General features: G+C 46.0%; 1 protein-coding gene across 6 annotated transcripts in view; it reads left to right on the top strand.

Annotated features, from left to right (window-relative positions):
- Positions 1-23,843, top strand: part of SLC35F3 (solute carrier family 35 member F3) — a 295,313-nt gene that overhangs the window by 153,121 nt on the left and 118,349 nt on the right. Inside the window, exon 1 of one of the 6 annotated variants that reach the window (XM_067025697.1) lies at positions 20,896-21,001. The exons of 4 other annotated variants lie outside the window; for them this stretch is intronic. In XM_067025697.1, the coding sequence (XP_066881798.1) occupies positions 20,983-21,001 (19 nt within the window). In that variant the 5' untranslated portion in view covers positions 20,896-20,982. Of the gene's footprint in view, positions 1-20,895; positions 21,002-22,109; positions 22,426-23,843 lie in introns of those variants that run through there. One more of the 6 variants, XM_059054627.2, reaches the window with a different exon arrangement.

Raw genomic sequence — 23,843 nt, 5'->3', positions numbered from 1 at the left:
GAGATGTCACCATAGTTAACCTGTCCAATAAACTTTTTCATTCTATGCCTCTCAACTTCCATGTATTATTTTATTCAAATCTCTAATCAAGAAGCTCCGGTAGTATCTACCATGGGAAAATCCTCTTCATTTGGATCAAAAAGAACAATATTAGCTAATTTTTCCCCTTCACCTTATTTAGATGGAGGACAATTAATTATTTTTCATTCTTAAAAACCATCTTAACGTGCTCTGGTGCACAACAGGAGGAAGAGACATTTCTTCACCCTTGGGTGAAGACAAGGAGACAGGGGCAGGAGGAAGTGTTTAACAAGGGCCGCTCTACAAGCCTAGTTAAGTCATCCTGTGTCTTGGAAGAAATGGCGGCTGTATGTAAGTCGGCTAGAAGGGAAGTCTGGATAAGGCAGTGGTCTGAAAGGCTGTCCATGGATTCTAGACAGCAAGGAGCCATGGCCAGGAGCTCAGGTGTGTGTGGAGGACAGGATGGCTTCTGTCCTTCAAAAGTAACCAAGGCTTTTTTCCCAAGTATTTGTATAAACTCATGGTTTCAAATGCATTTGGCGTGTTTGAATCCATTATAGTTATTACCCTCATTGATATTCCAGCTGTATTCAGAGACCCCAGTCACTGTGGGGGGAGTGCTTGTTGCTTTCTTTAGCTGCTTAAGACTCTATCATGTGATCATGCCCTGGTTTACTCTCCATCCCCTCTTGGTGAACATTTGTGTTCTTTCCAGTCCTTTACTTTTAAAAATAGTGCCGCAACAAATACCCTGTACAGGTGTCTTTAGGTACCTCTCTTGAGATCGATTGCTAGAAGAGGGATTATTGGAGCACAAGGTAAATGCATAATTCTTCCGCATCAGCCTGATCTCGAATATTCTGTTCTGTTGACACAACTTAACATCCCATGAATCCGCCATGAAATGCGGTCAGAACCCTCTGGTCTCTGCTGCTTTCTCTGCCTCGCCGCTGTCCTGGCCAGGCCTTCCAGGGAGCAGTTGCTAAGACGGTCTTTGTCAAAGAACTCACATACCATCCCAGCACCCCCTTCACTCCAGCCTCCCCCAGGCATGCAGTGATCCTGACTATTGCACCAGAAATTTATCTCTTGCCTTATTTCCATCCCGTTCCCACAGTACAATGTCTTGATTCAAATTTGACTTTATTCTACCTGGTTTCCCGCACTTTCGGCTCCCCACCATGACCCTGGCCAGGGGCACAAGGAGATAAAGGAAAATTTTAATAATCCGGAGGTATCGAGGCCTCAAGACCAGGTGGGTTGGGTCCCTACCTGCTTTTTCAGCCTCACCTCTTGATGCACGTCCTGCTTGCTCTGTTCTTGGGACATGTACCTCCTTTCCTCCTGTCTCCTTTGGCTGGAATGTGCCTCTCCCAGCTCTTAGCTTATTCTTCCTTCAGGTTTCAGTAAGTTTTCACATTCTCAAAGGGAGCCTCCCTGACCCCCACAGACCTGCTAGCACATGCTGAATTGTAAGTCCCATGAGGGCAGATGCTTGCTCTTGTCCAAGATGAACACAGCTGGATGTCAGTAAAATCAGGAGAATGGGTTTTCAGTGACCGCTGATGGTAGGGGAAAGCACTGAGCTCCACTCTGATGGTACAGATGTCGACTGAAAAAAAAAAAAGGACACCCTAAAAGTTGAGAGTTATGTTCTATTCAGCAGACATTCTGAGGACTTTAAGCCCGGGACACAGCATCTCAGATAATGCTGAGAAACTCTTTGGAAGAGGCAAGGGGGGCAGCCAGGATATATAGGAATTTTTGCAACAAAAGACCAGGTAGTCGGAACATCAAAAGATTACTGTTAATAAAAGAAAACCAGAAATCTCAAGTTACGGAATTTAGCACTTTACTGTGTGTGGGAAGGTGTAAAGTCTGGGCTCACTGAAATCACTCCTTTGATATGCACCTCAGCTACCTGGGGCCAGTATCCTGTGCTTTCCCCTCCTGAGCTTCCTCAGAGTGCACTGTTCAAGGTGGCTGTAGTATCTGATGGTTTCATGGGGGAGCATCCTGTGTCCATCCTGGATTCCCTCAGCGCTCACGGTCAGGGCGGCTGTAATGTGACGGCTTGATGGCTGTGACATCCTTTGTTTACTGATATGGCAGGTGGCATTCTTAGTTCACACAGAGGTGACTGGAAAGGGATGGGTGTGGGACTCAGCAGCGTCAAGGACAGTACACAGTAGAGGCAGGGAAGTGAACAATTAGAAAATGCGGGACGGGGGTGGTTCCTAAGAAAGCCGTCTGGGTTCATTACCTGACATTTATTGAAATCGGACTCCTACCCTCCCACAGAGACCAGGAGACAGGGTATCATCAGGGGTTGGCTGGAACAAACAGTAAATTCTTTGGGCAGCCTTCGGTTTTCCCAGACAGGCTCTTTAAGGGAAGGGGTGTCATCCCAGGGATGTGCCTTGGAGCTGTTAGAAAGTGTACACAGGGAACAATACTCAATATCCTGTGATAAACCTCAGTGGAAAAGAATATGAAAAAGAGGGGACTTCCCTGGCGGTCCAGTGGTTAAGACTTCACCTTCTAATGCAGGGGGTGTGGATTCAATCCCTGGTCAGGGAGCTAAGATCCCGCATGCATGCCTCGCGGCCAAAAAACCAAAACATAAAACAGAAGCAATATTGTAAGAAATTCAATAAAGACTTTAAAAATGGTCCACGTTAAAAAAATCTTTTAATAAAAAGAATATGAAAAATAATATATATATGTATGACTGAGTCACTTTGCTGTATAGCAGAAATTAACACAACATTGTATATCAACTATACTTCAATAAAAATTTTTTTTTAAGTATGTTAGTGTTTGTTTTAGTCTCTATGGGCCCAATTGAGAAGTGGGCTCAGGGGAGCTGGGCTGGACTTTGGTCTAGGACAGTCTTTGTCAAGCTCCAGCCACCAGCACAGTAACTGATGTGTGAACTAAAATCCTGCCTGCCGTATCAGTAAACAAAGGATGTCGTAGCCATCAAGCCATCGCATTACAGCCACCCTGACCGTGAGCCCTGGGGGAACCCAGGATGGACACAGGATGCTCCCCCATAAAACCATCAGATACTACAGCCACCCTGAACTGTGCTCTCTGAGGAAGCTCAGGATGAGAAAGCACAGGATACTGACCCCAGGTAGCTGAGGTGCATATCAAAGGAGTGATTTCAGTGAGCCCAGACTCTTGCATCCGCCCATACAGAGAAAAGCACTAAACTCTTTAACTTAAGCTATCTGGTTTTCTTTTATTAACAGTAATCTTTTGAGCTTCCAACTACCTGGTCTTTGTTGCAAAAACTCCTCTATATCTTGGCTTCTCCCTGCCCTCGCACCCTTTGCCTCTTCCGAAGTTTTCCAGAGTTCTCTGAGATGCTGTGTCCTGGGCTTAAGTCCTCAGAATGTCCAATGAATAAGACACAGCTCTCAACTTTCAGGTTGTACATATTTCTTTTCAGTCAACAAGTAAGTGCTCAGTAAACATTCACTGAATCAAGGAACAAAGGAGTGAATGAGTAACAGCGTGGTGTAGGTTGGCAGGTGGGTGCAGGGAGAAATGTAGGGCATTCTCTTACCCATGAAGAACCCCAGGGCGGAGGGTGACATCTCTGCAGACTCCAGGCTGTGAAATCAGGCCACGTGCTTGCTGTTGCGCCCCCAGAGAGCACTGCAGTCTTTGTTCAAGAGCATCTGCAGAGATGCTTCCAAATCTTCATTGACCTTGACTCAATATCACTGATTCCAGAGAACAGAAGTTTTAAAAGAACCAACATCAGGTTGTAATGGGAGCATATTTGCAGTAATAATACATCTGTTGTGATGAAAGACCAACCAGAAAAACACAGGCAGCTGAACGACACCCACATTTTTTATTCTTAAGAAGATTAAGTAGATTTACTTCTCTGATATCCTGGACACACCATCATTATCATTAACATTGAGCTGTTAGAAATGCCCTCCAGGTTTTCCCCTCACCTGTAACTCATGGTAAATATAAACACAGGAAGAAGTATTGACACATGGATACCAACTCACACCCCAGAGGCACCCGAGAGATTTTTAGTAGACGTTAACCTAGTAAGTGTCAACTCTGGCAGCTGAGTGATTTCAGAGGAAAAAGAAAGGAAATATCTTTTCCTTTCAAAGGAAAAAGAAAGGAAATAGAAGAGCCCTCAATTGGTGTTCTAATGTATGGAGTAACATCTTTTGCTGAAGTAAGAAATGAGTTCCTGTGAAGGCGTTTTGCTCATTTTCCTGTTGATAACCAGGATTATGTATTTCTTTTAAAAGATGAAACTGTTCCCGGGAAACTGTGATGGATAAGAGAATAAGACATTCATGACAGTTGGATGGAGCAGGAAAGAATTACACTCCAGTTTCTAAATTGCCGTGGAGTTGGTCTTGGTAGGAATGGAGCAGAAACTCAGCACCCCGGTCTGAGCAAATATTTTGAAAAAGCAAATGCCGGAAATCCTGATAGTTGAGATTTTCAGAGAAAAGTCACGAGAGGTAACAAAGTATTTAACAATTTGTTCAATAAACATTCTAATGCTCAAAGTTTGCCAAGTAGCAAAGATGGAAAGCTAAATAGACATGACCCCTGTCCTCCAGGAGCTCGGAGACCAGTCCAGAAGAGAACTATGTTTAAACAAATAATTACAGTAACTCCTGAAGAATATTCCTAAGTGTTGGGCTGAGGAAAATGGGCCCATGATCAAATAAATGTAAGAGACAATGGGTTAAATCAATTTCAGCGGGTTTTGATTTTGTGTTGTTTTTATTGCAGATCTTCTCAGAGCCTTTGATAAGCTAATGTACACTGTGGATCTTCTGGGGGGCGGTGGGTGGGTATGTGTTGTGCAGCCCTTCCCGTCTCCCAGAGTCCCCACCCCTAGAAACTAGAGTTCCAAGGAACACACTTTGGGAACTGCACATGCAACACAGTGTTGCTGGAAGCATGCAAGAGAGCAGCTCTACCTGGAAGCGTCAGGAAGGGCTTCTCAGAGAAGAGAGCATCTGATCTGGGTCTTCAAAAGTGCGGAGGAGGAGTTTTCCACCCAGAGGGTGGCGGAAGTGGAAGAAAGGCATCTCCAAGGTCATACAGCTGGTTCTAGAAGTCAGGGATGCGAGAGATGGGTGTGGAGTCTGGGGAAGGCTGAGGTGTAGGGGTTTATCCTCTAGGTGTGTGGTCCTCTGTCCTCATTCTGCAGCAGGGTCAGCTGGGATGCTCTTTAGGAATGCAGATGCCTAGGCATGCCTTATCCCTCCCCCCCTGAGATTATTTGGTTGGTCCGAGATAGGAGTCTGAGCATCTGTATTTTCACGTGACCCAGTGAGCAACCAGAGTTGCAGACTCCTGCTGTAGATGATGGAGAGCAATCAGGGGGGTTAAATGGGCAAGTTCAGAGTCCTTTCTCAGTGCCTTGCACCTGTCCTCGTGCCAGGTACTGGGCAGCTCCCCCTGTGCCCTGCGTCATCCAAGCCCTAGAGACGAGGCTGGACAGACTCCTGCCTCCTGGAGCTCACTCAGATCGGGAGGAGCCGAGGCTCGAAGAATCCATGCGTGGCGGCCTCTTTGGGGAAAGGGTGACGGATCCTGCAGAAGGAGGTCGACCACCACAAGTGTGTGGGTGAGACATGGACCAGAGGGCTGAGGGCCAGCGGAGGCATCCGTAGAAGCGACACTGAAGCTGAGCTCAAAGGAGTAGAAAGCAGTGGACAGGAAGGAAAGGTGCGCAGGGAAGGTGATCATGTCTGCAGGGAGAAGGCCAGGTGGGTGATGGTTGGGACGGATCATCTGAGCCTGGAGCGCTTACGTTTCCGAAAGACCCCTCTGGAGACGGCAAGCAGCCATGAGAGGCTAGGACTCAATGCCAGGGGACCAGTTAAGAAACCAGCAACCGCGCCGGCCAGGGCGCTTTGGGAAATGAATGAGAGTGGAGACAGAGAAGGGTCAAGACAGTTTAAAATATATTCATGAGAATCAGCAGAATTTAGTGATAAGCCACATCAGAAAGGAAGAACGTTGAAGCTACGATAGACTGGGTTTCGATATAGCTGTCAAAGGACTGGGCTTCCCCTGTCTTCGTCGTTGCAGCCAGCCACCCAGGGCGGGTTAAAATGTGATGTATAACTGGGGTCATGTGAGCCTCAGAGTCTGAGGACCATATGGGCAGTTAAGATTGAAGATGTATGCTTTCGTTGATTCACTAACCCCCCTTACTGATAGGTACTCAGACTGTGGTGCTGTAGTCACTGAACTGGGTGGCATCAAATTTTATTATCATTAATGTGCTCTTAAATACACCTAGTGGTATGCCGAAGTGGGCTCATGCCATTTCACAAGAGGCAATTGTACTCATCTCCCAATTTCAAGTTCAGTGACGTCATATTGATAGCCTGAAATGGACCGTAGCGTCGGTATTTACATCAGGGCAGTTGGAAAATGCTGCATGTCAGGGCTTTTATTTTTGGAGAGCTGGTTTAGCACTTCCCAGGATATAGAGTAAATCGTCTGGATTGGACTGTGTGTGGCCTTCAAGGATTTTGAAAAAGAGAAACATACAAGACTCTATGCTTGTTTTCTCTATGCTTGGTCAGTATAACCTTGTCCTGAGTGGCTTTGATAAACCATTTCCCTCAGGAAGCCTCCTGGTTGGTTGGTAGAAGGCATGTGTCCAGCCTAGTTTGATTGCCTTTGTGAAGGGGGTAGATATTCTGATTTCCTGGAAAGAAAAAGAAGTAATTATACTGTAGAAAATCATGCACTGTAGAAAAAAGGGAAGAATGGGTCCCTATTTTTTGGCATTATTTTCCCGACTTTGGCCTTTAGGGAAAACATACATAGAAAAGGGGAAAAATAAAGTCTGACGAGAGAACTTTTGTTGGAAATCTACAGCAGCCCTTGGCATTCCTCGACTTAACTCTTGCATTTGGGCCATTTGTAAGCACCCTTGACACCTGTGGTGTGGGCGGCTTGTACTTTGCTGAGGGACAGAGCTGAAACAGTCACATGGGGAACGAGGCCAGCACCTGGCGACCTTGCCCAGCCAATGAGTGGATGAAGCAGTTGGCTCCAGGCCACATCGCTGCACTGCTGGGCAGTTCTGATGGATGCAGGGTCCCACTCTGTCCTCCCCACCACCGTGCCAGGAAGATAGGGACAGGCTCGCTTCACAGAGGCAGGAGCTGAAATATTTAGGTAAGGATTATAATAATCTCTAGTGACTTAATGGGCTCTGAGGACAAACGCTTAAGGATGTCAAAGGCCTGGGACTTCCCTGGTGGTCCAGTGGGTAAGACTCCGCGCTCCCAATGCAGGGGATCCGGGTTCAATCCCTGGTTGGGGAACTAGATCCCGCACACATGCCGCAACTAAGAGTTCACAACTAAAAAAAGATCCCGCATGCCAAAATGAAGATCCTGTGTGCCACAACTAAGCCACAGTGCAGCCAAAATAATTAATTAAACTAAAAAAATATTAAAAAAAAAAAAAAAAAGAATGTCAAAGGCCTAAGGAGTATACGGGTAGTGAGTAGCTGTATTGAACACTTGGTCCGAAGACTGTATGTAGTCAGTTTTAAAACCTGACCAATCTTTTGTTTGTTTTCATGACAACATTTTTAGCACATATTTGCTTAAGAAAAATCAGTCCCAAAAAATGGAACAAGAGAAATGATTTTCAAAGTCACCTCGCAATGCCACCGAACACAGTAAACTACGATTGATATTTTTGTGAAAAAACCTTACTATTTAATAATAGATACCAATAGATATGGGTGACTATAGTTCAGAATAAACTTTAAGAAACGTTTTTAAAGATTTTAAGTTTTTTCAATAACAATTTTATTGAGATGTAACTCAAACCACACAATTCACCTAAAGTGTGCAATTCAGTGATTTTTAGTATATTCACAGAATTATATAACCCTCACCACCTTTAATTTTAGTACATTTTTATCACCCGCCAAAGAAACTTCTTACCCATTAACAGTCCCCCCAATTCTCCCCCCACCCCAGCCCCCTAGGAACCACTAGTCTACTTTCTGTCTCCATAAACTTGCTTGTTCTGGACATTTCATATAAGTGGGATCATACAAGATATAGTCTTTTACTTAACATGATGTTTTCAGGCTCATCGATGTTATAGAATGTATCAGCACTTCATTCCTTTTTACGGTTGAATACTGTTCCTTTCTGTGGATACACCCAAGTTTTCTGTATTCATTCATCAATTGACGGCCATTTAGGATGTTTCCATGTGGGGCTATTATGAATAGTGTCACTGTGAACATGCATGTACATGTCATTGTATGGACACGTGTTTTCATTCTCTTGGGTACATACCTAGAGGTGGGATTTCTGGGTAATAATAATAACTCTATGTTGAACCTTTTGAGGAACTGACAGATTGTTTTCTAAAAGTGTCTGCACATTTTACAATTCTACCAGAGTGTGTGAGGTTGTCCTCTCAATTCCTCCACATCCTCTCCAACCCTTGTTATCGTCTGACGTTTTGGTTCTAGCCATCCGAATGGGTGTGAAGTCATATCTCCTTGTGGTTTTGATTTGCATTTCCCTGAGGTCTGTTGATGTTGTGCATCTTTTCACGTGTGTTCGTTGGCCATTTGTATATCTTTTTCAGAGAAATGGATATTCAGATCTTCTGCCCTTTTTTCTTTTTCATTTTTTAAAGATTGAATTGTTTTGGAGCAGTTTCAGGTTTATAACAGAATTGAGAGAAAGGTACGCAGATTTCTCACACACCCCCGGCCCTGACACAGAAATAGCCTCCATTATCAACATCGCTTACCAAAGTGGTACATGTTTTACCAAGAATGAACCTACACTGACACATCATAATCACTCACAGTCCATAGTTTACCTTAGGGTTCACTCTTGGTGCTGGACAAATGGGTAAGGACATCTCTCTATCATTATAATATCATACAGGGTATTTTCACTGCCCTAAAATTCCTCTGTATTCTGCATATTCATTTTCCCCCCTTCTACCACACCCCCTCTCTGGCAACTACTGATCTTTTTACTGTCTCCATAATTTTGCCTTTTCCATAATATCATATGGTTGGCATCCTATAATATATAGCCTTTTCACATCAGATTCTTTCACTTAGTAATATTCCATGGTCTGGATAGGCCAGTTTATTTACCCATTCACCTACTGAAGGACATCTTGGTTGGTTCCAGGTTTTGGCAGTTAAATGAACGTAGCTGCTATAAACATCCGTGTGCAGGATTTTGTGTGGGCGTAACTTTTCAGCTTCTTTCAGTAAATACCAAGGAGCATGATGGCCAGATCATATGGTAACAGCAGGTTCTGTTTTGAAAGAAACTGCAAAAAAAAAAAAAGAATATAGCAGAGTTCCTGTTGCTCCGCGTCAGTATTTGGTGTTGTCAGTGTTTCCGATTTTGGCCGTACTAACGGATGTATAAGGGCATTTCAGCATTGTCTTAAATTGTACTTCCCTGATGACATACGATGTGGAGCATCTCTTCATCTGCTTATTTGCCATCTGTACATCTTCTTTGGTGAGGTGTCTGTTTGGTGAGGTATTCTTTGCCCCCCCCCCCTTTTTTTTTTTTTTTTTTTTTTTTTTTGCGGTACTTGGGCCTCTCCCTGTTGTGGCCTCTCCCGTTGCGGAGCGCAGGCTCCGGACGCGCAGGCTCAGCGGCCATGGCTCACGGGCCCAGCCACTCCGCGGCATGTGGGATCTTCCCAGACCGGGGCACGAACCCGCATCCCCAGCATCGGCAGGCGGACTCGCAACCACTGCGCCACCAGGGGAGCCCCGGGGAGCCCCTCTTTGGCCCATTTTAAAATCACGTTTACCTATTTTTAAATTGCCTTTTTATTATTGAGTCATCAGAGTTCTTATATATTTTGGATAAAAATCCCTAATCAGGTATGTGGTCTGGGAATATTTTCTCCCATTCTATTCGTTATCTTTTCACTTTCTTGATGGTGAGAAGCATATGAGTTTGCTATTTTTCCTATGTCTTCCTTTCTGACAAAACGCCTTACCAGATGCTCTAATTCACCTAATTTCACCTTGTGAAACCCCAGTCTCCCAGAAAACTTCCATATGGAGCTAGGAAGCACTCATACTGTCTTTTTTTTCTTCAGATTGAATTTTTTTTTTTCCTAGAGGCACAACTTCCTCTCCTAAAAACGAGTCACTTCAAAGGCATTAGAATTTTCCTGAATCCCGTCCAAAGTTTAAAATTGAAGTCCAAGAAAGAATAGCCTCTTTATTTTACCTCTAGAAGAGTCTCTGAAATGAAGGTGGGTCCCATCGATCTAAAATACTCTCAGCTTCCTAGCAGCAGCAGCTGCAAGACAGACCTCATCATTTTGGCCCTTGTGCACTTCTGGAGGTATATTTAGGTTGCCTCTATTTAGTGTTCCCAGAATAGCCTTAGTCTTTTGTTTCTCTGCATTTCTTTTAGTTTTATTCCTTCCTGGCCTAAATTAAGAGTGATACACTAGATGATTTCCAAAACCCTTTCTACCTCAGAAGGTCCCTGCTCTTAACCACTTGGACTGGGCACAGGGTGTCATCTGTAAGCCATACCCAAAGCCCAAGCAGGACTGAACTTTCGCCAAAATCCAAAAGAGGCCCCAGCTGTGAATCGGATTAGGTACATGCTTTCCAAATCCCAGCTTGATTCTGTCACGACCATTCAGATTCATAGAGAGGTTTCCTACAAATATGTATCTGAGTGGAGACAAATTATGCTTACCTATATCATTTCTGGACAGGATTGGGGATGAATATTTTGCAATGAAAGTGACTTTTTTTATTCCAGTTTAGGCTGACACCTTAAGTTATCTTTTTGGGGGTTTTGTTTTTGGTTTGTTTTCATCAGTTAGCTCCAAGGATAGTTGAATTGAACCCTCTGTGGTTTATTTTTCCCATCTCATGAATGAACCAAATAATGCTTCCAGGGCCACGGGTGAAGTGTGCCTTAAATTCTGAGAATGCCACTGCTGGGGACAGATTTTCAAGCGTAGTCATCATGTGTTAGATGTTTTAGGCTGCTACTCATCCCAAATTAGAATACTGCTATCAATAGAGCATTTGATGCCAGCTCACTTTAAATAAGCAGTCAAGGTTAAAACAAAGATCAATGAGCTGCTCTCATGTTTCCCATAAGTTGGGCCCCTCACAGAGCTGCACCAGGCTTGGTTCTCACCTCCAAAAGCAGGGAATTCAAGACTCGAATGCAAGTGTCCATGACAGTTTCTTTTTTTAATTATTTTTTTTAATTAAAAAAGTTTTTTTATTGAAGTATAGTTGATTTACAATGTTGTGTTAGTGTCAGGTATCCAGCAAAGTGATTCAGCTATATATATATATATATATATATATATATATATATATATATATATATATTCTTTTTCATATTCTTTTCCATTATGGTTTATCACAGGATATTGAGTACAGTTCCCTGTGCTATACAGTAGGACCTTGTTGTTTATCCATTCTATAGAGAATAATAGCTTGCATCTGCTAATCCAAAACTCCCACTCCATCCCTCCCCTTGGCAACCACAGGTCTGTTCTCTGTGTCTGTGAGTCTGTTTTGTAGATGAGTTCATGTGTCCCATTTTAGATTTCACATATAAGTGATATCATATGGCATTTGACTTTCTCTTTCTGACTTGCTTCACTTAGTGTGATAATTTCTAGGCCCATCCATGTTGCTGCAAATGGCGTTATTTCATTCTTTTTTATGGCTGAGTAGTATTCCATTGTATATATGTACCACATCTTCTTTATTCATTCATCTGTCGATGGACATTTAGGTTGTTTCCATGTCTTGGCTATTGTGAATACTGCTGCTGTGAACATTGGGGTGCACGTATCTTTTTGGATTATAGTTTTGCATGATGGATTCCTTTTGATGGTCTGTTTTTTTGTTTCCATTTTTATAGTTTTACAAGAAGAATGGGCTTAAAGGAGGGGTAAGGTGGAGATAGAAAAGGGCATGTTTTAGACAGCATCAAGGAAAGAAATCAAGCTTGAGAGGATAGTGAATTGTGTCACACTTTGTACATTTGAGCTTTCAGGAAGTAGAGAGAATGGATCAGACCACATAAATCCAAGCTGAGAAGTATTTGTATTAATAAACAATATGTAATGGGTATACACAAATCCATTAATAAAATAATGTCTAATAATAATTTCTACCCCATGCCCTGAAACTGAGGTGATGGGGCAGCAAGGAGCCCAGCCAGGATGTAAGGCAATGGCCATCCTCCCATCTAAGACAGATGCTAACCCATTAGCCTTTTCACTCATGTACACTCAAGGGCAAAATCTAAAGCTACATGGAAGCAGGCATGAAAAGATGAAGGAGAGAGAGGACAGGGAAAGATTTCACTGAGATTGGAACAAAGGCAGAAGCAGTCAGGTCAAGGCACCTGGTCATTGCTGAGCCCAGGAGATCTCCACCCAGGTAGGAGGGGGACCAATGCCTCTCACCACCTCAAGAGCTTTCAAGGTCTGCATTCCTTCCCTCCTGCAGGAAGAAGTCAGTGCTGTTATTAAAGCACCTTTCTCATTCCTACCTTCTCTTTGCTCATTACTAGCATGTTCTGAAAATTTATACAGCAAGGATATAAAAAGGATGTGAGAAAGCAAAATATTTAAAATACAGAGAACAGAACTGTATATTTATTTTTGATGTTATAATAGACACTTCTGCAAAGACAGAGGAACAATGGCTTTAGAAGCATGGATGTAAAAAGATTTTCTATAAAAAAGAATAGAAATTGTCTAAATATTTTAAAAGAAAAACCAATCACACCATTATTTTACGCACTCCTGTACATGAAGACTTTTCCTGTTATTATTAGCATTTGTATGTTTATAAGAGACACATTTTTAGACCCTTTAAACTATTCTTAAGCATCAAGATTGGTCTCAATCCCGTCCTCTACTGAACAACTTTCTCCTTTAGAGAAGTGCCTCCTTTAGAAAAAGTGAATGAATCACTGTTTTTATTTGTGGTGGTTAGAAAAAAATGGGGAAAAAGTGGTAGCCTATTTAGTTTCTTTCTGAATATATATAACATATATATTATATGTATAACATATTATATATATGTTATATATATATATGAATGACATGGTTTACAGATGAAGGAACTATGTAGTGTATGTAAAGATCATATTGGATAAAATGTGTAGTTTGTTTTTTCTCTAGAACTTTCCCTGTGTTATTGAACAACTTGTTTTATCAGTTGTGTTAAACTCTTTTGTGTAAGTACACCATACTTTATTTCTCATTTCCCTGTGGTTGAACATTTAGGTTGTTTCCAACTTCTTACTTATTAAGAAGAAAACTTGGATGAACATCTTTGTAATATATCTCTATTCACATCAGATGATTTCTTGGGAGAAATTCCTAAAAATGGAAATAGTGCGTAATAAGCTGTAAAAGCTTTATTTTGTAGGAATTTCAATAGATTCTGCCAACTTTCAGAAAGGGTGTATTTTTGTTCCCATCAGTAGTACACGAAACTTCCAAAGACAATCATCTTAAAAGCAAAGTGGGGACTGACAAAAATCCAAGAACAAATTTTGTCTAGATGATTTCAAAACGTTCCCATTGGCTAGAAAATCATACTTGTGTTGACGTGCTATGGCGAATCTAAACCAAGCCTAGTGGTCTCACCAACGAGTGCTCTGGGCTGGTCCCTAATCCATTGCCTCATATGTGCCCTTGAAGCACTGAGAAGCTCACCTTTGTCAAAGTGACAAGGAGTTATTCATTGGAACATATTTCTGGAATCCACAAGACAGAAATACTCTAATACCAGCAAGATAATTTTAGGAACAACCATGCATACATTTAACCCTCCAAACCCCTAACTGCCTCAGTCAGGAGCAGGATATAACCTCCAGACCTCTGACCTCTTCTTGCTTTTGTCCAAAATTGGTGGGTCCTTCTCTTTCAGACCCCAAGCAAAGAACAGACTTGGCCTTAAGCAGGATTTTGGTTTGTTTGCTTTTGAAAAAAAAAAAAAAAAAAGAGGTGTGTTCCTTGTATCTGATTAAATTGTGGAACATCTTTCTCCCTTTGTCCTGCACCTGCTTGTCTGGTGACTACTGCAACCAGGCCCCCATATGCCCAGTACAGGTCAATAGATACCTTATGCAAAACAAGGGAGAAAAGGGCCACTCTCAGTGCTTTGGGGGGAGACACAATTGTTTCTTTGGAGCACATTATACTTCTGGGCCAGTGGATCATTTGGTCATCATCTCTGACAGGCACAGTTGTCACTCTCACGCAGGGAGTTCAGAGTTCCACTGGACTCTGTCAGCTGTGCTCTGAGGTGTGGCCGCGGCATGTCATGCGTGGGGTGTCAGTGGTCAGAACTCACCTTCATTGTCACCGAGCAGGGAGCACACCCCCAGGAACAGAATATGCGCTTCATGGAAGCCTTTCAGCGAAGTGATTGGTGAGCGTGAGTTCCAGAGAGCAGGAATGCTAGAGCCACACTCCCCGGTCCCTCCCCTGCCAAGAGCCTGGCTTTCCTGGCCTCCACCAGGGCCCCCCTTTCTCTGAAACCAGAGACTGGGGTGGCAGAAAACTGCCAGAGGCCAGGGCAGGGCCTGAGGGCTTCTGAAGACAGCAGCTTGGCCAAGAGTGAAAGGCACCCATAGCCAGAGGACAGTTTGTCCTCAGGGAAAAGAGAGCCAGACCAAGACTGCAGGGAAAGCAGTCTAGCAAGGAGAAGGATTTTAGGCACAGGAATTCCAAGGTCAGGTCAACGGAAGACACTTCCCAGGATGTTTTGCTTGGCAAGGAGGATGGTGGGCCTGGAGCCGGGGGGTAGAGGAAGGGGCCGGTGAGGGGCGTGTAGCAGCTGCTGGCACTAGGAAATCACGCGCGGAGGGGGGCGTTGAGCTGTTTCCTGGATCCACCAGCCTAAACGAGGAACCGAGGAGGAGAGCCAGGTCCTCAGGAGAGGAAAGAAGCCAGCGGGGGTCAGGGATGGCGTGAAGAGCCCCCAGGAAGTTGTGCTGCCTGGAGCTCCTTGGACGAAGGGGCAGGACTTCCCTGATTCCTGCAGGGGCTGCTTCAGGACACCCATCCTGACAGAACCTGCCTCTTGCAACCCTGCTGAATCGGCTGCTCTGTAGTCAGCTTCTTGTCCATCTCCACCACTGGCAAGTTCCAGCTCTTTCTGCCCTGGTGATTTTTCATTCCTTCCCTCAATGATGCTTACGTAGGCCCTGTTCGTTGGCAAGGTCCCTGCCTCACAGGGTTTACAGCCCAGCAGGAAGCTGAAAAAGAGTATACAACTAACTGCAGGGCAGGGCAGAGGTGATCACTGCCTCGGACAAATGCAAAGGGCGTTCTGAGTCAGAGCAGGCCCCGATCTCAGAAATCAGAACTTCTGAACTTCTGTCCGCCCAACTTGAATGGTCCTCATGGAACAGCATCCTTGCCTGTGGGTGCTGCCCTGCCCTGCACTTAGTAACTCAGGAGTGGAGTGGCTCCTTCCCAAACCCATACATCTTTCCTCTTTTCAAGCCGAGTCTGAAGGCCAGTCCCTTTGTTTCACCCTTGGAAACAAACACCAGCCAAGGGAGTCTGCCCGGGTGTCGACAGGAATGTGATATAGGTCAGTCAGTATCCTAGTTCCCACCCCACGGGGGAGGAAGAGGGGGGGGCTCAGACAGGAGGCCAGCTGTGGTTGGTGGATCACCCAGAAAACGGCAGGCAGCTATTTCTGAGCTAAATGCCATCAGATCACGCTCCTCACCTTGGGTCCACTGTCCTGGCCTCTAAAGCACTTCCTCTGTGATGAAGCCAGTGAGGGCCAGAGAGCCCTGGGCACAGGAGAATCAGCCAGCGCGGTTAGTCACCCCCGGTACCACGCCGGCAGAAGGTACAGTCCTGGAAGAGGGTGAAGCCGACAATTCTAGAAGACTCTGAACTCTGGGTCCTGTGAGTTAGCCTCTCCCTCCCTCCCTCTCTCCCTTGTTTCCTTCCTGCTTTGAGCACCTACACATAAGCCATACACTGTGTTCGGCCCTGGAGATACAACAAAACAGAGATGGCCCCTCCCCATTAAAGAACCTACTGGGAGAGACGGAAAATAGTGCCGATGTGTTCTGAGTAAGCACTCAGAACATCCGCCACATACTATTGTAATCACTGACCATAGTATCAATTCCTTTACTCTTCACAACAATGCCATAAGGTATCTACTATTATTATCTCCATTTTAAGGATGAAATGGCTGAGCCTGGAGAGATTGAACAACTTGCCCTAATGAAACCATTTATAAGCAGTGCCCCTTTCAATACTGACTCAAGGTGTTGGAAGGAATTCGTGGCAGCTGGCATGTCCATTTCCCAAGGTGGAAGAGAACCATCATTGCTTGAGTACCTCCCGGGGACCAGACACTGTGTGGTCACTCTACACCCCTCAACTGTGTTGGCACCTAGCTAGGTCTCTGGAGAGGGAGCCCCAGGCTAATCCAGGCGTCCACCTAGGAGCGCTCCCAGCTGTGCTGCTCTCCCTGAGCACAGGACAGCCTAGGATCCGCAAAGGAAACTACCGGACATCCTGTTCCTACCTCTGTACCTCCCCCATCGTTCATCATGACCACAGGGCCAGCTGTTGTCTAGTCACCATGGAGAAGGCTTGGAGGTGCCTGGACAGGATGTGTCTGGAAGCCCACTGGTGACATCCAGTGATCCGGCCTCTTGATGTCCCTGCCTGGAGTTATCCAACCTTGACATTTCTCCTTAGAGAAAGAGGAGAAATCCTATGGAACAGCAATGAGTCTGAGTTTATCCTGGTCATACACATTGCTGAAGAAGAGAAGGGAGATGTGAAGATGGGGAAGGACACCATCTTGTTTCCTGCACTTGCACTTGAAGTTATTGAAAAAGGTTATCAATGATTCCCGCCAGATCAGGGCGATGAGCTGCCCAGTGCATGAGAGTTAATTTCTTTTAATCATTAGACTTTCTCTCCTGTTGGAAATACCAATGTTTGCTCCACTCTGAAAGCTTCTGAATGCTGCAGACTGACTTATTTGGGTGAAAGTCCATTTCTGGTTCCTGGAACTACTTTAAGTGATTATTTTTAAATGCTGGTAACCACAAAAATAATTTGTTACTCTTACCACTCAATACTGTAGGAGGACGATGAAACAGTGTTAATATCTCAGAGTGAATTAATTGAAGTGGTCTGCTTTCTGGCTATTGAAAATCTTAGCTGGATTTTAAATTTTTATTATTTATTTTGAACCGATTAAGTAAAGATCCTCACATACAAAGAATATTAGTGTTAACAATATTTTTCAGGGCTTCCCTGGTGGCGCAGTGGTTGAGAATCCGCCTGCCGATGCAGGGGACACGGGTTCGTGCCCCGGTCCGGGAAGATCCCACATGCCGCGGAGCGGCTGGGCCCGTGAGCCATGGCCGCTGAGCCTGCGCGTCCGGAGCCTGTGCTCCGCAATGGGAGAGGCCACAACAGTGAGAGGCCCGCGTACCACAAAAAAAAAAAAAAAAAAAAAATCAATATTTTTCAAATCACATGGATTATGACCCATGAGTAAGGTATAAAACCAACTAAGTTGATCATAATCAGCATTTTTTTTGCAATGAAAGAACACAAAAGAATAGAACAAAATGAATAGAATAGAATAGCCAAAACATGGTAAAAGGTATATTTTATTAAATATTAAAATCAGTTATATATGTTTGTATATATAAAACATATTTTCCCAATTTTAAAAATGATATATAATTTACAAACAGTAAAATTCATCCTTTTTACTATACAACTTTATGAATTGTGACAAATGTAAATGTGTTTCTAACTTTGTCCAAAAAGTGAGAAAACCACTTAAAGCAAGAGTCTATTTAACTAAGTGGAGATATTCACAAAGAGTAAGATCCTTTTAAGACTTTGGAGGCAGTGACAATTGTCTTATCTAAGAAGAAAATTTCACACACACCAAATCTTAAAGCCAAACAGGATCTTGGAAACTGTAGAGTCAATGGTTTTCAAAACTTTCCTTTTAACAGTGACAACATTTTTTATAAACCAAATCTAACATGGAACCCCGACAGGTAAAAGTAGAGCTGCTTTGCATAGAGACCAGGAAACAGTTTGAAAACCCTCTCGGGCCCAAATTAGGAAACTGAGGCCAAAATAGGCTGAGTGACCGCTCAAGGTTGGCCACTCCAATTGGCAAGGCTGGAGTTCAAACTCAAGCCCTTGGCTGTTGTTCAAGACATTTTCCGTGCTGTCTTGGCCTCAAGAGAATCATAAGTACCACTTAACCCCACCAAAGAGATTGGATGCCTTCTCGGAATAGTACTGTTGGACTATAGGTATTCATATACCAGCACAGAGGAAAGAATAGGCCAGTGACCCCCATGGATGGCAGAAGTACTAGTCTGCTCAGGAAGGCAGAACAGGTTATTTAGGCAACACAAGTTATTTAGGGAGGCTGGAGCCTGAGTGTCAGCCCAGAGCTGGGAGCCCAGCGCCAGGAGGAAGCATGGTGAGCCTCCAGAGTTTGAGGAATCAGCCAGGCCCTGCATAGCAACCCCTTCCTGGTGATTCACCCCAGGCTTATCTGCCTTTTTCTTCCTAAATGGTCATGGGTGGATCCCCACCGCTGGATTGCAATTGAAATAGAGCCACTTGGTGGTAGGAAAAATTGGCTGTTTCACCTCCTTTCTTTTCTGGGCCCCCTCTTTTTACTTCTTCCTCTCTGGTTTGCAGATGGGAAGTGGGGAGACGGTAGAGACGCTGTTGGGGGCAGGCCAGGGAGTGTAACACTCAGGCTTGTGGTGTGTAAGTTCTGCATCAAAGCCTTGTTACCCTCGTATCTATTCAGTGAACTTACTTCAGTGATCGGGCTGTAATACTAAGGACACAAAGACCATCTCGTCTTTATGAGCACACCATACCAGGCAGCCACTAACTGCCATTAAATATCCCCCCTCCTCAACTGCACTGATGAAAAGAGAAAAACAAACAAGGGAGTGGGGTTAGTGACAAAGAAGAGGCTTCTATCAGAACAGCTGCCATCTCATGTAGAGCTGAGGAAAGGCTTGGCTTTGATGGGCGAACCACTGTACCATATGTTTTCAGAAGATGACAAGGAAGATCTGGTAATGAATATGACCTGAAAAGTCACCCCAGATCTCCTTTCAGATAAATCCCTGTAATACTAAATTTAAGACAGGTGGATGCCCAATGATATCCTTCAGTTATTAGCTCACATTCATACCCTCCAAAGAGAAATGGAGGTCAGAGGTCAAAGGCTCCATCCTCTGGCCTGGATATTACTTATACAAAGTTGTTTCCATTGATATTTCAGGGATCATGTCTCTCCCTTTGTTGAAAGAATTATTAGCACTTTTTTTTTTTTGGTAATTTGAGATTTAGGTGTTAAGTGGGGAACTTGGTGATTTTCTAGAAATCCCTGAGTTAGATCATTATAGCCTAACTCCAGCATAGAGTTTCAAATTGTTGGAATTCTCAAAATACTAGTGTGTACTCATACACCAGTGCACAGTTAACTTTCTAGAATAATTTTATGTATGTAAGTTTTAAAATATGCATCCGCTTCACACCTACTCCCAAAAAAGATGTATGCTGAGGGGTATCAGTACTCGTATGGAAATCAGCAGGGACTCCTGATTTTAAATGGAGTGGAGGAAGTTTGTTTTTTATTTCAGGAGGGAGAGTAAGTTGTTTTGTTTGTTTGTTTGGAACACAAGGTGAGGGAGCACCGAAGGCTGATGGAGTTGAATATAGAGAACAAGAACAGCACTGAGTACTTACAATTAAGGGGAGGAAATTGAGAATTGGTACCGCCTCTTTGGTAAGCAGAAATTGACAGCCATGAAGAGGTGATGATCTCTCAGGTATCATAAGGTCCTGGGGTATCCTGCAGGGGGGAAAAACGTATAGGTAACAGTTAATTAATGAGTGAAATTAATGACAGGGGTATTTAATATTGATAATATTTAATTACCTATTTGACTTGTACATAACATTGTGATAAATAGAAAGTAGATCCCTAAAAAACAATCAGACAGATATTTATTGGACAGTTTGGTTGTGACCTGTGCCGTAGAATGAGTGTGGACAGTTCAGACAAGCTTGAGCATGATAAACTTTTCCAAAACCACATTCACATGAAAGGAAATGGATTATGGATTACTTGTGTCTCCCACCTCAGTTGGAATAGTTATGGGGAATTTTTGCATTTTACATTTATAATGTGAGAGAATAGCAGAGCGGTGGTAAGTGCAGGCTTTTGATTCGTTCAGACTTGGATTTAAATCCCTGCTCAGCCCGTTGACCTGGGACATCTTAGTTAACCTCTCCTAGCCTCAGTTTCCCCATCTGTAAAACAAGGTAACAATGATTTTTACAGAGCTTTTGTGAGTAGAAGATGAAAGGATTTATGTAAAACTCTTAGCACAGTACTTGATACATAGTGCTCAAAAAATGGGTACTGTTATGATGTGATATTTATTTTAGTTACTGTGTATATAGTAAATGTTGATTGATGAACTTGATGAAATAACACATAAGAATATTATAGAAGAGGTTTGTTTGTTTGTTTGTTTTGCTTTAAGCTTATTGGTGCTTAATATGTACAAGGAAGGCTTGGTGACTTACTGTAATGTCACCTCGGGATCTGGGGACAAGCTCCCTGTGAGGGGCGCACAGCGTGGAGGCTGCCACTAGAGGGCTCTGAGGACACCCTAAAACCTTTCCTTGGCTATGATGATGAGGCAGCAACCCTGGGAAGCCCTGGCTTTTTGGAGACCCAGGAGCCATTCTATTCATCACGGCTGTTCAAGAGGGCAAGTAATAACAAGAACCCTACCAGAGCAGCTTGTAGGAACCACTTCTACCAGAGACCTGGGAGCATGCAGGTGGATGTCACCAGAGACAGATGGTAGGTGCCAGGCTAGGGAAACTCTGTAGCTCTGAGGTCACTCTCCGCCTCTGCCATGCCACCGAGTTACCCTTATGGGTGCTGAGGATGCCGGCACAGAGTAGAACATCAACTTTGAGACAGGAAACCAGGTAGAGTGTGGGAGGGGGCGGTTCCGAAACTCTGGGTAAGGACTTAACAATAACAACGAAACCCATCTTGAGTCACTACGGAGCCTTCAGATTCCCAGTGGAGACTGAGACCAAAACAGAGAACTGGTGGCTGCTCATGCGTGAATGAGATGCCCATAAAACCCTTGGAGTTTGGGGGCCACACAAATCCTGTGCATCCTACCTGCAGAGATGATGGCAGGGTGTTTTTGATGGTGCATTATCATGGGATAAACACCCTGGGTACCAGGGAGTCACTCAGAGATCTCCCAGCTAGTGATGCAAGAGGTATGTCATTGCTTTTTATCAAGCATCATTGGTCAGTGGCTTACAGGTGGGTCAGAGTGGGAGCAGTGAGACCGGTGCCTGCAGAGACAAAAGCTGCAGCGAAAACCTGGGATCTGGGCGGAAATGAAGCTTTCCCTGCTTCCCTGGGAGTTTGGCCGCTCCGGACTGGGGCAGGGGCAGGGGCAGAAATCTCAAGCCTTGGTTTTCTTGTGGCTGCCCTGCTTCTCTGGACTTGGCATCGTCTCCAAAAGAAAAAAGAGCTGTCCACCGGGGTCAGGCAGAAAATGTGCCCTAGACTCATTCAGAGAAGTTAATGCCAGCCGCGGGGAGCTTCGCTCTTTTCAGAGTCTTCCCGTAAACCAGTAATGCAGGAATTTGCGCAGGGAGGAGGCAGCTCTCCGTCCGAAGTCGAACAACTCCCCGTTTAAACTTGTGAAGCGCTGAGGCTAAGTTTGCAGGGCCTCCCTCCCCTGCGCTGGTGACAGGAAAGGGCAGGGGGCTGCCGGGGAGCTGCGGGCCGGCCCGGCCCGGAGGCTGCACCCGGGGCCGGGCTCCGAGGGAGGAAGCCGGGCTGCGCGGCTGGGCGGCCCGGGGCGGGGGGCGGAGCAGGTGAGCCCGCGGGGTGGGAGCGGGGAGCGCACTTGTACGTGACGTTGGAGTTTGCGGCGACCTCGGAGCGGGAGGCTGTGCGCGCGGGTGCGGAGTGGCTGCGCGGCCGGAGACGATGCGCTCCGCGGGGCGGCCGCCGCAGTGAGCCCTGCGCCGAGAAGGCAGCCCGGGAAGGCAGGGCCGGGGCGGCCAGCCGCTCGCGCTCCTCCCCGGAGGAGGCCCCCGGGCCCGCGAGGCGCGCTCCAGCCGGCCTCAGCATGTAGGCGATCGGCGGCGGCGCTCCTGCAGGCGGACGGCTCATCATGAAGAAGCACTCGGCCCGGGTGGCCCCGCTCAGCGCCTGCAACAGTCCGGTCCTGACCCTCACCAAAGTGGAAGGTAACGGCCCGGGGCGGGGGGCCTGGAGCGGGAGCCCGGCACCCCGTTACCTGTGGCCCCCGGGCAGCGCCGCGCGCCTGCGGGGCTGGCGACCCGGCCGCCCGGCTGCCCCGAGATGCTGCGGGCTGCCCAGCCGGCTGCCTCTTTCCCGGGCTCCTCGGCTCCTTCCAGGCCTGTCCTGAGTCCCCTGGGTCTGGAGCGCCCCACCGCCGCCCCCCACGCCCCCAGGCTGACCAGAGGCGTTGCTTAGCTGCCGGAGGCGGGAGAGGGTTGGCTGCCGCAGGCTGAGACATTCCCTCCCCCACCCCCTCCCCGCCGCCCCGCCTCGCCTCGCTCTGAGCCTTCCCCAGCCCACCAGCCAAGTGATGCCCCGCTCCGTGGCAGTGCCAGCAGGTGAGCGCAAAGCCACCAGCAGCCTGGAAAGGTCTTCTTTCCCCCCAGTCCCGGGGACTTGAGGCAGAGCGCAGGAGAAGGAAGAGCCCCCCGGCCCCGACGGCCCCGGAGAGCTGTGCCTTGCTCAGACCCAGCGGGCATCCTGCAGGAGTACAGAGGACCTTGCTTTCCCATGGCAAGCATGGGAGGGGGAGCAGAGAGAGACAGCCTCAGTCCCGGACTCCTCCTCCCAGGAGGCAGAGGTGAAGAGGCTGAGTCTCCCTAGAGCTAGCCAGGTTGGCCAGGTGGGGGGCTGGGAAGGGACCGGCAGCAGGGAGAGGAAAGCAGACCCCTCCGTTCCAGGCCCTCACTTTTCCTGAACTAAGGAGCCCCGTCAAACAGGAGCCCGTGGGCTCTGAGAGTGAGCCCGGCTTCTGCTATGTCCCTGGGACGGCAGCCTAGAGCTGGGACCTCTGTGTGATGGTCTCCGAGGAACCCTGTATCCCCTCGCGAGCTCATGTTTGTTACAATGAGACTGAGAAGCAGTGAGAGGGAGACGAAGGCAGCAGGGCAGTTGTGTGCTCCGCACTTGGCGGGTCCCCAGAAGTCTGCCAGCAGCTGACCTGGTTCCCGTTAGCCCCATCCTAGAGATGAGGGCTCTGAGGCCCAGAAAGGTGGATGGACTTGTGCAAGACCTACAGCTAGTAGGTGGGGAAGCCGGAATGGAATCCCGGGCTGTTGGATACATGCTTTTCAGAACATCACTAACCTGCACTAACCTGCAACTACTTACCTATTTCTCATTTCCTACCTTTAGGAGGTTGATTTTTTTTTTCCCTTCGAGTGGCTGTCTCCTCCCTTCCCCCATATCCCAGTCTTAGGAAAGACTTGGTGTCTGTGAGCTACACCTGAATTCAGTGCATGTGCTACCTCTGGGGTCGGGGTGAGGCATTGCATTTTCAAGCCTTCTCAGGGACCTTGCCTAGATATGTGCGCAATTTGGGAAGGGGAAGGGTTGGATATTCGCTTCCCTTGGGGAAACTGGA

The sequence above is a fragment of the Kogia breviceps genome, chromosome 2 (assembly GCF_026419965.1).
Source record: "Kogia breviceps isolate mKogBre1 chromosome 2, mKogBre1 haplotype 1, whole genome shotgun sequence".
Lineage (NCBI taxonomy): Eukaryota > Metazoa > Chordata > Mammalia > Artiodactyla > Physeteridae > Kogia > Kogia breviceps.
This window is presented reverse-complemented; position numbering and strand designations above follow the sequence as displayed.